This window comes from Rhipicephalus microplus, chromosome 1 (assembly GCF_043290135.1).
Source record: "Rhipicephalus microplus isolate Deutch F79 chromosome 1, USDA_Rmic, whole genome shotgun sequence".
Classification (NCBI taxonomy): Eukaryota; Metazoa; Arthropoda; class Arachnida; order Ixodida; family Ixodidae; genus Rhipicephalus; species Rhipicephalus microplus.
Genome location: NC_134700.1, coordinates 285,758,048 through 285,770,808, shown reverse-complemented (window position 1 = coordinate 285,770,808; position 12,761 = coordinate 285,758,048). Strand labels below are relative to the sequence as shown.

Here is a 12,761-nt window from a genome sequence, read left to right as displayed (position 1 = left end):
AATGCCTGGTAAAATTTAACAGAGAAAGCCGGCACTCACCCAGTTCGCAGTCATGTCTCCGGCGTCGTGCCTCTCAGAAGTGCCGTTCGATTCCCTTTGGAAGTCGATGAGCTCGTGTAATCCTTCTCCTGTCGTCCTGTTGTTGAACTTCGGGCTCACTCCGTCCAGTGGTCGTTTTCGGGGTTATCAGCATCCCGCCGCTGCCATCCAGTTGTTGTGACTCAGGGTCCTGCCGGTCTCGTTTTCGGTAGCTGGCCCCGTCGCAGGATCCATCGTCCAACAATTCAGCGAGGAAGAAGCGCCCGAACGAACAACAGAGATTTATTTACATGTGGAGAAGTGGTCAACTGACCCAAAGAGAGAAGAGTGCGTGTGATACAAAACGTCTTCGGCATTTTATAGCGCCACGTTGTTGACACTGGGCGCCTTGTCCGCATCGTCAGCCAATACGGTGTCGCCGGCACCTCGGCCACGAGGGAGGGGAAAACACCTCTCACAACACAAGGAGTGGCACAACCCAACACGAGGTCCATATATGGTCCCGACGCCCCAAAATGTTACCAAATATGGTCACGAACGCACAGCAGACCCCGTAGCTCTCCCGGCGAGGAGGAACCCGAATGGGGAGGTGGGGGTGGACGACACCGTCAGGTCAAGAACCGGTTCTCCCCCAAACTCTCCCTGCTTGGCTCCCCAGGGCCGGTCGTAACAACGGCAACCTGATGATGAAAGCACCGAGATGTCACCCTATACGTAGCACCATTTACTGTCACCCTTGGTTGCTAGGCAGCTGAGCGCATGGTGCGTGACTAGGACAAGGCGTTGATGTGATGTATTGCCACTTGAGCAAGTATCATGAATGTGGTCGATGATCACCCAGAGAAGTAGGTGCAGACTTATTCACAATGGGGCAGGCCCGTAATACGAAGTGGGGACAGCGGCAAGGCGAGTGTGGTCAAGCGCCAGGTCGAGCACTCCGTGTCCAGTGGCCGGAGCACGTGCCCAATGAGTGAGTGAGTGTTTGAGTGAGTGAATAAACTCTTATATGTTCCTGCAAAACACGACAAAAAGCGCACCTGGCTAACCCCACAACGTGCTTGGTACGCCACTCCCTTGATGCGCCCCTGCGAACATTCCATTACTGGTTTCAGTTATAGGTATGTCATGTTGCTTCAATAGAGCTCACTTGAAAGCTGAGCGCCTGTCCTCTGTGTCTTTCGTTCGCGTATCCGTTTCTTAAGCATTCCTTTGTTCCGCATAAATATTTTAGCACTCGGAGAGTTCGCCCTATAGAGTTGTATTACAACCCGCGACTAAAGCCTTTTATGTGCGATAGGTTTATTCATTCAGCTGACCAGGGCGCTTGCATTTGGGAGCGTCAGAGTTAATGAATCGACAAAGGAGAACACACAGGCTCTGAATATGGCAAACAAATTCTCAAAGGAACGTTTTATCAAAGTTACGCGTACGAAACTGCGGCACATCGAGGGAGGCTCCGGACGTCATAACTGGAGGCCATCGCGTCACACTGATTCACGAGTTGCCCCAAGCCCTATCTTCTCTTTGTTGTTTAATCTTTTTTTTAACCTACAGATAGAGCGCGAACAAGTCGTGCGCAAAACGCACGAAAAACTAAACAGAATGCCTGCTGGAAGACGCGTGCGATAAGCGACGCCCCCTATACCTCGAACGGGCGCGATTAGGGGAAGTGTCGGCGAGATAAGGCCCGTCGTTGGGGGAACGCCTCGCGAAGGAAACGAAGCGCTGTTCGGTACGAAGCCGTGCGTCTAAAATCCAGCCAATAACCAAGCACAACTTGTCGGAGAAGTATAGCTAGGCAGGAGGAGTATTGAAACCACCGTGTCCGGCATTCCTAAAGCCTATAGGCGTCGCACAGCCACCTCCGCTTAAGCACATCAGGTAAGTTTCGTCCACAGCGTTCGCATTTGTTTATGTTATACATATAGCTTGCGCAAACATTATGCCAAGTGTGTGCGTAGAAAGTAGACGCTCAAGCAGGCGTTGCCTGTGTCGGACGGCAGCTTCAGAGCAGTTCCTTCTTCAAATTGCGTTTTTAGACGCCTCATGCGCCTTTGCTGCCACGGTGTTTGCAACTTGTCGAGAGTTTCCCATCGAGCGACGTCCGGCTATGCAATCAGTAAATCCCACACTGAAGTTAATGATTCTGGTATTTTTATGAATCAGTATTGCTTTCAGCATATTTAACGTGCTGTTTGGTTACTTTGCGCAAGTTGTCGATGTGTCGCTAATTGCACAGTGTAATTAGCGAATTGAAATCGTAGTCATGCTAATACTCGGGGTTGTTAATCTATTGGAACGACCAACTGAATACGCAAAAGACGCGAACGCAGAAGACGACGAGTAGCGCTGTCTGATGACGTTTAGCGGTAGCATATCATTCCTTGTTTCGTTCTTTTGTGCCAGCTGCCTCAAACACGCGTTCGCAGCGCCTCCCGCACGTACAACACACGTCGCGTCGCGGTGTATCAGCGGTGCCCGTCTGCTGACCCGAAGGTCGCAGGTTCGATTGCTGCCGCGATGGCCTCACTTCGATGGAAGCGAAACGGTACTGTGCGATGTCAGTGCGCGTCAAAGAACACCAGATGGTAAAAACTTCCGGAGTGTTCCCAAGCCGTGGTGAACATTGCAGGACGAGTCACATAAGGAGGATCAACCAAAAACAACTGATCCAGAGGAGGCGGCCATTGTCTTGGTCATAGCCAACACCGCCGAAATACACACAATCAGTGATTCTACTATTGCTATTCGCAATAATACTAAAGGGCGCATTTGCCGCAATAGCTAACGAAACTTCCGAAACAAAACACTGTCCATATTATTTGTCCATATTAGTTGTCCATATTAGTTGTCCATATTATTTGGGCACCACCAGTCCGCTTCCCGCAATCAGGCTCAAGCTTTCGCCGGCCAAGCTCGCGGTCTAACCCAAATTGGCACGGGGAATGAGTTAGACAAAATTAGGCAGTTGACACACGAGCGTATGTTGATGAATCGCGAAATTACGCGATAGTATAAATTAGCCAGGCTTCATTATCCCACGAATTTCTAACTAAACGGCAGGAGCTCACGTGGAGGCAATTGACTCCAGACAACCCGTTAACACGAGTTATGTACTGTTGCCTCTATCCCCCCACATTTGCCTCGGTGTAACCGTATGCCGATCCCCACGTATATACTTTGGGGCTTTCCGAGTATACGTGAGCGTCCTAGACTGTACAGGGCTTGCAAAGTACTGCGATGCAGCACTGGGAGGCCACGCCACTCAGCTTCGACTCTAACGAGCAGGTCACGGATCGGCCAGAGGCCGCCACCAAGCTGCTGGGGCTCCTGGCCGGCAAACCTTCGTCACCTGCCGAAATCGAGAAAACCATTTTCTTCGGTTTTTAATGAAGGTTTCGTTCTCCTCTTCTATTACGGCGTCTCTCATAATGACATCGTGGTTATTATTATTATTATTGTTGTTGTTGTTGTTGTTATTACACTGCTGTTGAGCCACGTTATGCGGGGTCCGCAGAATTTTGTCTCTGGGAGGATTGCAGCTACAACAGTAAAAGTTCAAAACAAAAGAGCGTAGGCCTCAACAAACAGCGAATCGTTCAAAGCGAGGCTCTGATTCGTGTAATAATTTGTCTACGATCCGTATGTGTATTGAGTGGCTTCGTTTTCAACAATATGCTCCTTTAGCCTACTGTTAGTGGCACATTGCAATTTTTATGCGTACGCAGACTGCGCAAGTGTGTACGTGTTGTAAATTGTTCACTTAACAGGTCACAACATGCACTTTAATCAGGGGTAGGGCAATAGGCGACATTATCTTGTGCATCCAGAAGACAGACTACGTTAACGTTTTGAGTAATCGGGAAATATTTTTTTATCGCATGAATATATGCGCGATTATTTGAAAGAACTCAATGGTCTTCGTTCTGTGCATAGTGACTGCAGCTCATACACTTAGTGGGGCTCAGTTCGATATTTTTCTTCGTGATCTGTTGTCTTGCGTAGCACTAAATGAGGGTAAAATCAAACAAAAACGTGCATCTGCGGAGAAGCGTTTCTTCTTTTATTTTTCGTAGGCACTCTCACTTTTGCCAACTGACGTAGCCCGGCTAATTTAGTGCAGAAAAAATATAGACAATAAAAAATAACAGTACAGCGGAGAGAAATTCACAGACTTCTAGTGGCTAAGATACTCGGCTGCTGACCCGCAGGTCGTGGGATCGAATCCCGGCTGCAGCGGCTGCATTTCCGATGGAGGCGCAAATGCTGTAGGCCAGTGTGCTCAGATTTGGGTGCACGTTAAAGAACCCCAGGTAGTCGAAATTTCCGGAGGGCTCCGGAAATTTCGACTACCTCGGGACTACGGCGTCTCTCATAATCATATGGTAGTTTTGGGACGTCAAACACCACATATTGCCACCTGGTGTTCTGTGCCAGTGAACAGTGGGTCAGTTCTGTGCCGGTGAACGAAAAAGACGAAGACGAGCAACCCGTGCCAGCGGAAACGTCCTTCTTTGTCTCTGAGATTTAGACAGTCGCGTCCCTTTGTACGTTCCTTCGAGCTCTTAGCGCGTGACAATATAAACCATCAAACTTTATTTATAGAACCCCATTATCACTAATGAAGGCTAAGAGGTTGGCATCGCACTACATTTAGTACAAGACATTGACCTAGTTCCCGCAGTAATGATGAAATCAGCAGGCTGACCGGCAATGTGGCAAGCGCGCACCGCCGCATACCTGACGATGTGGTTCAATAGCACGCTCCACAAGCATCTGCGCATGCGTGAGACGCATGCCGGCGCGCAACTGCAGCGCTGGCCACGTCACGACGCCATGCACCCCGAGATTTGCCCTAAGTGTGAAACAGACTGTACGTACATGAAAAATGACGTAAGGATCACAACAACAAATGGTAGCAGTCCTGGTGGACAGACACTAACTTTTAAATTTCTTGAGAGCTGTCAAGGCTTCCAACCTCGACAACCACTCAGGTACAGACTCCCGTGCTTTCTGAAGTTCAACAAATGTCGACATTCACTCTCGAAAATACATTCTTGCGGGTCTTGCATCTGGATCACAGTGAAATCCTGGCATACGGGCCCTCAATAAACAGTGGAGGCCTGTTAACATTATTTGGTCAAAGGGCAAGCCATCCACAATTACTATACGGAGAAATCTTCGCTCCTTTTTTGTGACAAACGCACGGGACTGGAATCGTCTGCCTACAACTACCGTGCACCACTCCGACCCACATCAATTCAAGATTGCCCTCGAATCACTTTTTTTTTTATTCTGTAATTAATACCCATTCCTCATGTAATAGCCCAGCTGGGGCCTTTGGGGTATTCAAAATAAATAAAAATAAATAAAATGTGATGCCGTATGGGTCAAGCGGGAATTCCTTTTTGATTCACCTTTGCAATACATCCCAAAAATACACTCCCTCCCAGCAATGCAAAAAAAAAAAAAATGGCAGCATATCCACGGAGTGAATGATGGAGAGTGGGGCGAAGAATTCGTCCGTCCATTCGTTCTTGCTTCCGTCCGTCCATGCGTCCGTCAGTGTGACCGTCCATGCGTCCATCAGCCCATCCGTGCGTGCGTCTGTTCGTGCGTCCGTCCCTGCGTTCGTCCATGCAGCCGCCCCTGCGTCCGTTCATGCGTCCATCCATGCATCTGTCTATGTGTCCGTTCGTCCATCTATTCAATACTCCAAGTACCACCATTTCGCATCTTTTCATCATATATTTCCCATATAGAAGCACCGCCATCCAGTGGACATTCCAAGGACTAAACGAGAGGTGGCACACGCACACTTTTTTACGGCTTGCGCTTCGGGTCCACGTCCCACCTTTAACCACCTCGAGTTCATGGTATATACTAGTTCACTGTATTCATGGCACTGCGGCCGAACGCTCGCTAAACCTTTCGAAAACCAAGGAGGTCACGCCCAGCGAGTATGACGTAGCACACTTTTTCAGTCAGATAGTGTTCAATGTACATGCCAATGGCTGCTAATGGGAAATGAGAGGCGGAGAATTCGGCTTTTACTTTCTTACGGCTTGCGCTTCGTATCTACTTCCCATTTTTAACCACCTCGAGTTCATTCATGGTATATACAAGTTCATTGTATTCATGGCACTGCGGCTCAACGCTCGCTAAACCTTTCTAAAGCTAAGGAGGTTACACCCAGCGACTATAACGTAGCAACCCTTTCTTGTCAGATAGTGCTCAATGTACATGCCAATGCTGCTAATGGTGATCCCAGCTTGCGCGTTAACTAAAAGCCGAATGCTCCTGTCTCTCATTCCCCATTAGCAGCCATTGACATGTACATTCAGCACTATTTTTTATTGTTCAACAACGCACAGAAGAAGTCTCTCACCGGCACCACCTTGGAGGTAAAAATGTTATACCACTATTTCGGGTATGTGCCACTGGTGGTTACGTACTACGAGGGACGCACAATCCACGCCATAAGGAGCTTCGCCCCTAAAAAAAAAAAAAAACCGTGATCAACAGTTTCTGACCCCCAAGGTATCAAGACAGCCCAAGACAACCCGCTCCTTTAAAAATACTTGACGTGCAAAGTACCTGCGTGAAAAAAAAAGTATCCGCTATTTGTCTGTTAGATTTTCTAATGAGTACCTGTGTCAGCGACGTGCGAAAAGCTGTTCAGATGTTTGTGATGCAGCTTTATCTGTTCCAATGTAGAGATCCATGCAGAGTGGAGGGCAAGGACAGGACGCGCTAAAAACGGTTAAAAGAATGCCAGTGGCTCCTGCCACAAAGATCGTCTGAGCTATTGAAGGCAGTTCTGGGCATTCTACGAACGCGCTTTGTATCTTTCACACATGCTCTCTCACTCCGTGCTCTCTGTTTGCGAAGCTAACCCCCCCGTATTCTAGAACGCCCCTTCACTCAACGCTCCACCTTCACTTGAGAAAGCCGATGGGAACGCCATCTCTAGGCAGGAAAAGTCACCGCATATCAGTGATAACTTGCTGCTTTTCTCGAGTAGCACAGCGTCGTTTTCAGCCGAGCAGCGGCGCAGTGCGCAACTCTGTCAAGTGAAGGGTGAAAGTCGAGTCGAGGAGCGTTCTAGAATACGGGGGTAATGCGAAGCGGGGCGATGCCGCCGACTGTGAGTGCTCAAAAGAAGTGATGCGGCATGACGCAGTTAAATCGTGGCGCCCGAGATTGCGCGCCGGAACGCAGTCTTGCTGGAGGCTATGGTTAAGGCTTCCGATAGCAGTGAAAATCCCTCACCGAGCGAGTATCGGAGGGTCGCCGACGCAGTTGTGTTCTTTGCCTTTCGCTGTTATGCCTAGTTCACACTGAAACATCCGCTTTCTACAGCGACCGAAATTCCCCTGCCGCCGAAACGCAGCGTCGTTCGCACTGGACGCGCCCCGCGCCGCCGAATATGCCATCTACTACGGAGCGAACGCGGGATGGATGCGCTGTCACCCGGTTGTTGTCGCGGCTCGCAAACGCTACTACGATATCCGGTGGTGTATACTTCGATGATTCTCGTACGCAAGAAGCAAGAAAAGACAGTACTGCTTACTTTGCTGGCAAGTGGCTGTCTTGTAATGCACGAAGAGCAGAAAAACCACCGACGCAAGCGGCGTTGGTGGGTTCGTTTTGCTTTGCAAGACCGCAACAAGCTCGGTCACGCCAACAGCAAGCTCGGTCACCTCTTCCACGAAATACGGACGCGAAGTAGGCACAGAGTAGGTTAAACTCCCGTTGGTTTCAACATTCAGTTACGTGCACTGCGGCATAACAAGTGAGTAGGGCTTGGCCGCCATTTTTCAAAATTTCTTGACTAGCGCTCCTATTGGTCCGCGGTGACGGATTCGGCGGCAGACGCCGCAAAAATCGGTCCGAGAGCGATCGGCGCGGAGAGGGCCCTTTCGGCGGATCTCGCCGCCGCCGAACCGGATTCGGAGTACTTTCGGCGGCCGGAATGCTCAGTGTGAACGCGGCCTTAGAGCGTGACAGCCCGTTGAAGTCGTGCAGCTTCCTCATGCGTCAACGATGTTTTTTCGCCGACTGTTTCGAGTGATGCATATAGCACTGGCATATTTAATAAAACAGCCGCAGCAGGCACTGTAGCAAGGCGACGATGTCGACGGCTGAATGACGTGCCATGCTGGAGCGAAACCACGGTGTAAGATACAAGCAGTCGTTTGTATCTTACACCGCGAGCGAAACTGCAGGGCCAGGAGGACGTGGAACGCCGGCGGGCGTTGGCGGCTCAAGCTACGAACCTCTGCGTCCTATTCGCAGCGAACCTCTGCGCAGCGCAAGCACCGGTCTTTTGTTTCAGGAGTGCACCCGGTGCTGCTTAATCTCTCCCTAAATGACGATTTTTGAAGACGCGCATATCGCGTAGGGGGGTTTAATGTGTGCTCGTTGATGTAATCGTTGTGCGCGATTGACGATACGCTGTGTTCCGGTATATGTTAAAAACCTTTTACCAGGGCGGTCAAATAACAATCATGGGTGATAGTCGTCGCGATCGAGACGTGCCATAAGGCGTCAACGCGGCTATGTCCACATCAAACGGTGCTATAGCTGCGAAACGTCAATAGAAATTGTACAAGCTCTCAAATTTTCACTACACAATAAACACCACTTCTGTGAAGACGCGTTTCATTTTTGTGTTATACCAATTCCTATGACAAAGGAATCGGCATATTGTATAATATTGTATTTGTTTTTCTGTATGTTACCCGCTGGCATTTTTCGTACATTTTTGTCAATCTCCGTTATGTTGTGTATTCACTGTACTTCCTACTATCTGGATAGGCTGTACTGTACTTGCCGCAAATTGAGCTTATGTTCTGTCTCGTAATCATGTTAAATTCCCCCCACTGTAATGCCTTATGGAGCTGTGGGTATCAAATAAACAAAACATTTTTTTTTCCTGTTTCATCCAAACATTCTAGGTGCAACAACAACGCCGTTATGGTTTTGACGAGCGATCTTCGTTGCGCGGACAAGAAGTGCAACCAACCGCTGCCGAATAAAAATAGCACATTCTTGCGTTGCTCAATGTGCTGCAAGCTTACGTGTCGTGAGTGCAATGCGCAGCACGAAGGCAAGAACTGCAAGGATTACAGAGCCACGTTAGCAGAACAGGATCAAGCAGGATGCCCTGAAGCGATCACTTGGGAACAAATTGCTGGATCGAGTAGTGCTGGTCACGTCTCTGACGACACGGTAAGTGTAGCGACAATGCTTCCGTAAGAGTCGATTGAGTCTAATTGAGCTGACTAGTGTTGGCGCGTCCGGCCGCGCACAGCAACCGCACTTCCCATCCGGAAAGCAGTATTGTAAGAATCCCGTAACTATTTCTAAGCCCACTGAACGAAAAACACGGCACGTAAAACCCTAACGATTCCTAACAAAGTCTATAGCAAAAAATTGAGAGACCTTTACATAAGCTTCGACTTTGAGTTGAGCGCGATAGCGATATCTTGTCACTAGTGCTTAATTAAGCTTGAATTGGGGACGACGCAGCGAGCAATGGAAAGAAAAATGGTAGGTGTAACCTTAAGAGACAAGAAGAGAGCAGAGTGGATTATGGAACAAACGGGGATACCATAATTGAAATCAAGAAGAAGAAATGGACATGGGCCGGGCATGTAGCGCGTAGACAGGATAGCCGCTGGTCATTAAGGGTAACTAACTGGATTCCCAGAGAAGGCAAGCGGGATAGGGGGAGACAGAAGGTTAGGTGAGCAGATGAGATTAAGAAGTTTGCGGGTATAAATTGGCAGCAGCAAGCACACGACCGGGTTAACTGGCGGAACATGGGAGAGGCCTTTGTCCTGCAGTGGACGAAGTCAGGCTGATGATGATGATGATGACGATAATGAAAAAGCCTGTGTCGGGGAAGCTTGCGCAAATGGCTGCATAATGGCTAGCATGCTTTAAACCCACGATTTATGAACGTGAAATATTTCCGAACTTGATATGCACCTTCTATACGTGGCCTTCAGGCGCACTAACGTGTGTGCTTTTTGTAGTCGGTGACCGGCTTTAAACCATGAAGTCATTATGATAATCACATGTATATGACGCCCGATGGCAATGTACGCTCGTATACTACGCATTATTACTGCGACATTACGTGTTGCACACAGGACGCGCGTGCTTATATAGCTTGAAAGTTACTTCACTGCATTTCCAAGCAGAGGAAGTTATTTTCAATGTAATTCCAATCATACGCGTGGCCATACAATGTGAGGGTCACTGTATATTGTATTGTCCGATCAAGACGTGCTATTACGTGTGAAGAAAATGCGTATTTCGCCAATAACCGAGACATTTTTCTACAAGGTGCATACAGAAACAGTACCTGTAAAAGTCTGGTTAAACACCAAAGGTATCTTTGTATCCTCAATTAACTGCCGCCTCTGTGAAGTACCAGAAACAATAGAACATTGCTTTATTAGTTGCAAGGACGTCATCCTCTTTTCGGACGTCCGGCTGAGGGCTTTTAAAAAAAAGCTACTGGATTTGAACTGTCATAGCACCCGTTACCTTGTACCAACCCAATTAAATGATATGCTAATTGACATAATCTTGTGAATGGGCATGCATTGTTCATAGAAAACTCGCATGCTTGACAGGCATGTGGAAAGAATGGCGTTTCCGCGACCCCCCTTTGTACAAATGTCTGTGTGGCTGGAAGACCTTTACGAACAACTGCAGTTTCATCCGGACTGGTATATACCTGCAGCGTCGATAAGTGTGCTGCTAACTCTTTTAGACAGTGTTGTATAGAATTCGTTTATAACACTCATTAAAATTTGTCGACGCGGCCTTACGTATGTCGTGCGTTATGTTTGCACGTAAACCGCATTTGTATACCATGTAAGAAAAAAAAAGACGCTCGGCGATGTGGTAGAACACTCACTTGCCACGCAAGCCACCCGCCGGTTCAATCCTCACTCACGCATAATTTTTTATTCTTTATTACTTTATTTTATGCGTCGGTGTCGGGGCCGGCACCAACGCCGGAGTTTCTTCAAAACGAGCTCTCTAACGCTATCGCGTTAATACAGGACGTAAAACATAAACCTTTCGCCTCGACAAAATGTTTGTTGCCAGCGCACCCAGACTCCGGTGTACGCTAACGAACCACTGATGGTTGAAGTTTCCGGAGCCCTCCAATACGGCGCCCCATATAGTTTTATCGTAGTTTTGGGTCATAAAACGTAAAATTTTATTATAAATCGATGATTACTTTTTTCTTTAGTTTTGTAAATGATCCTACATCGCAAGAAAAAAACGAGAAAAACGCAAAGCTGACGTCACAAGCGCAATAGCGCTAATAATGAGCGTCTGTCTTTTCCGCCCTGTCACCTCAGTAGCAAAATTTAAAAAAAAAAACTGAAAACGCAGCGAAATTTAAAGTCCTTTTTACACGCAGCACACAACGCTGCATATTTTCTGCCGAATATACGTCTGAGAAGGTCGCCTCATTAATCCGAGAAGCAACGTAAAGAAGATTACCAAAATGTTATGTTAGTAGACAACATACAATAACAAGGCTAACAGAATACTACTGAAGTACCGTGTCATCTTATACGAACATAATACTTGAATGACCGCTGTATTGCTCATACTGCACCGGTCTCATTGCACGTGCCATCCATTCGGTGCGCCCTCGTGCGTCGGTATACTGCATGCGCACGTTTCTCTTCGTCAGGTTGTCCCGGAGGAGTTCATACCTGGACAGCACTACGTCTGCGGTGTGGATGGCTGCTGCTTCGCGGTCGTCCTCCACGAAGGATCCAAGAAATTTTGGTGTGCCTTGTGTCACAGCAGACACAAAATCGTGGACAACAAGATTATAAGGGCCAAGGGACCGCCTATTTCTGTCACTATGTATAATCAAGTGTTAAGTGCTCGAGCTTTATGGAAGAAATAGAAGTAATTGCTTTAATAAAAAAAAAATTACGTCTGTTCTGCCGTCCGCACCTGATATTGTAACGGGAATATCTACGGACACTAAATACACTTTCTTCGAATTATTCAGTCAGTTGAATAAAGAAGGTGACCCTAAGTTTGAAGTTTCGATAGTTTTTTTTTTTTTTTGTCTGACACAACCTTAATCGAAATCAGCAGATATTGAAGTTAAGGAAGGCACATGGAGACTTAATTGTACTGTTTTGAGAGTGTTGCAGTAATTGTGAAAATAGACGTGAAATCAAAGAAAGCGAGATCCGAAGGTTGCAGGTCTGGTCCGCGCCGGCGATAGGTTGTCAAAGTGGACGATTGGGCCAGTTGGTGATACGTTATCTAAGTGTACTACGCTGTAGAAAACACGGACGGGAAAAGACAAGGACAAGCGCAGAATATCAACTGAAGATTTATTCATCCCGCATCTATCTATCTATCTATCTATCTATCTATCTATCTATCTATCTATCTATCTATCTATCTATCTATCTATCTATCTATCTATCTATCTATCTATCTATCTATCTATCTATCTATCTATCTATCTATTTATCTATTTATCTATTTATCTATCTATCTATATCTATATCTATATCTATCTATATCTATCTATCTATCTATCTATCTATCTATCTATCTATCTATCTATCTATCTATCTATCTATCTATCTATCTATCTATCTATCTATCTATCTATCTATCTATCTATCTATCTATCTGTCTATCTATCTGTCTAT

The 12,761-nt window shown here is 47.2% G+C and overlaps 2 protein-coding genes across 2 annotated transcripts in view; one reads left to right on the top strand and one right to left on the bottom strand.

Moving 5' to 3' along the window:
- The window catches only part of LOC119188293 (dual oxidase maturation factor 1), a 239,536-nt gene that overhangs the window by 69,342 nt on the left and 157,433 nt on the right, over nucleotides 1-12,761 (bottom strand). The window lies entirely within an intron of this gene.
- LOC119188291 (uncharacterized) lies at nucleotides 1,747-12,127 on the top strand. The gene is made up of 3 exons (XM_075896492.1): nucleotides 1,747-1,920; nucleotides 9,000-9,273; nucleotides 11,771-12,127. Exons 2-3 carry the CDS (start codon nucleotides 9,019-9,021, stop codon nucleotides 11,990-11,992), a joined length of 477 nt encoding a protein of 158 aa, XP_075752607.1. The 5' UTR covers nucleotides 1,747-1,920; nucleotides 9,000-9,018; the 3' UTR covers nucleotides 11,993-12,127.

Coding starts and splice junctions, on each gene's coding strand:
- LOC119188291 (XM_075896492.1), top strand. CDS start 9,019: ATGGTTTTGACGAGCGATCTTCGTTGCGCGGACAAGAAGTGCAACCAA. Junction 9,274..11,770: donor GTCACGTCTCTGACGACACG/GTAAGTGTAGCG, acceptor TCTCTTCGTCAG/GTTGTCCCGGAGGAGTTCAT.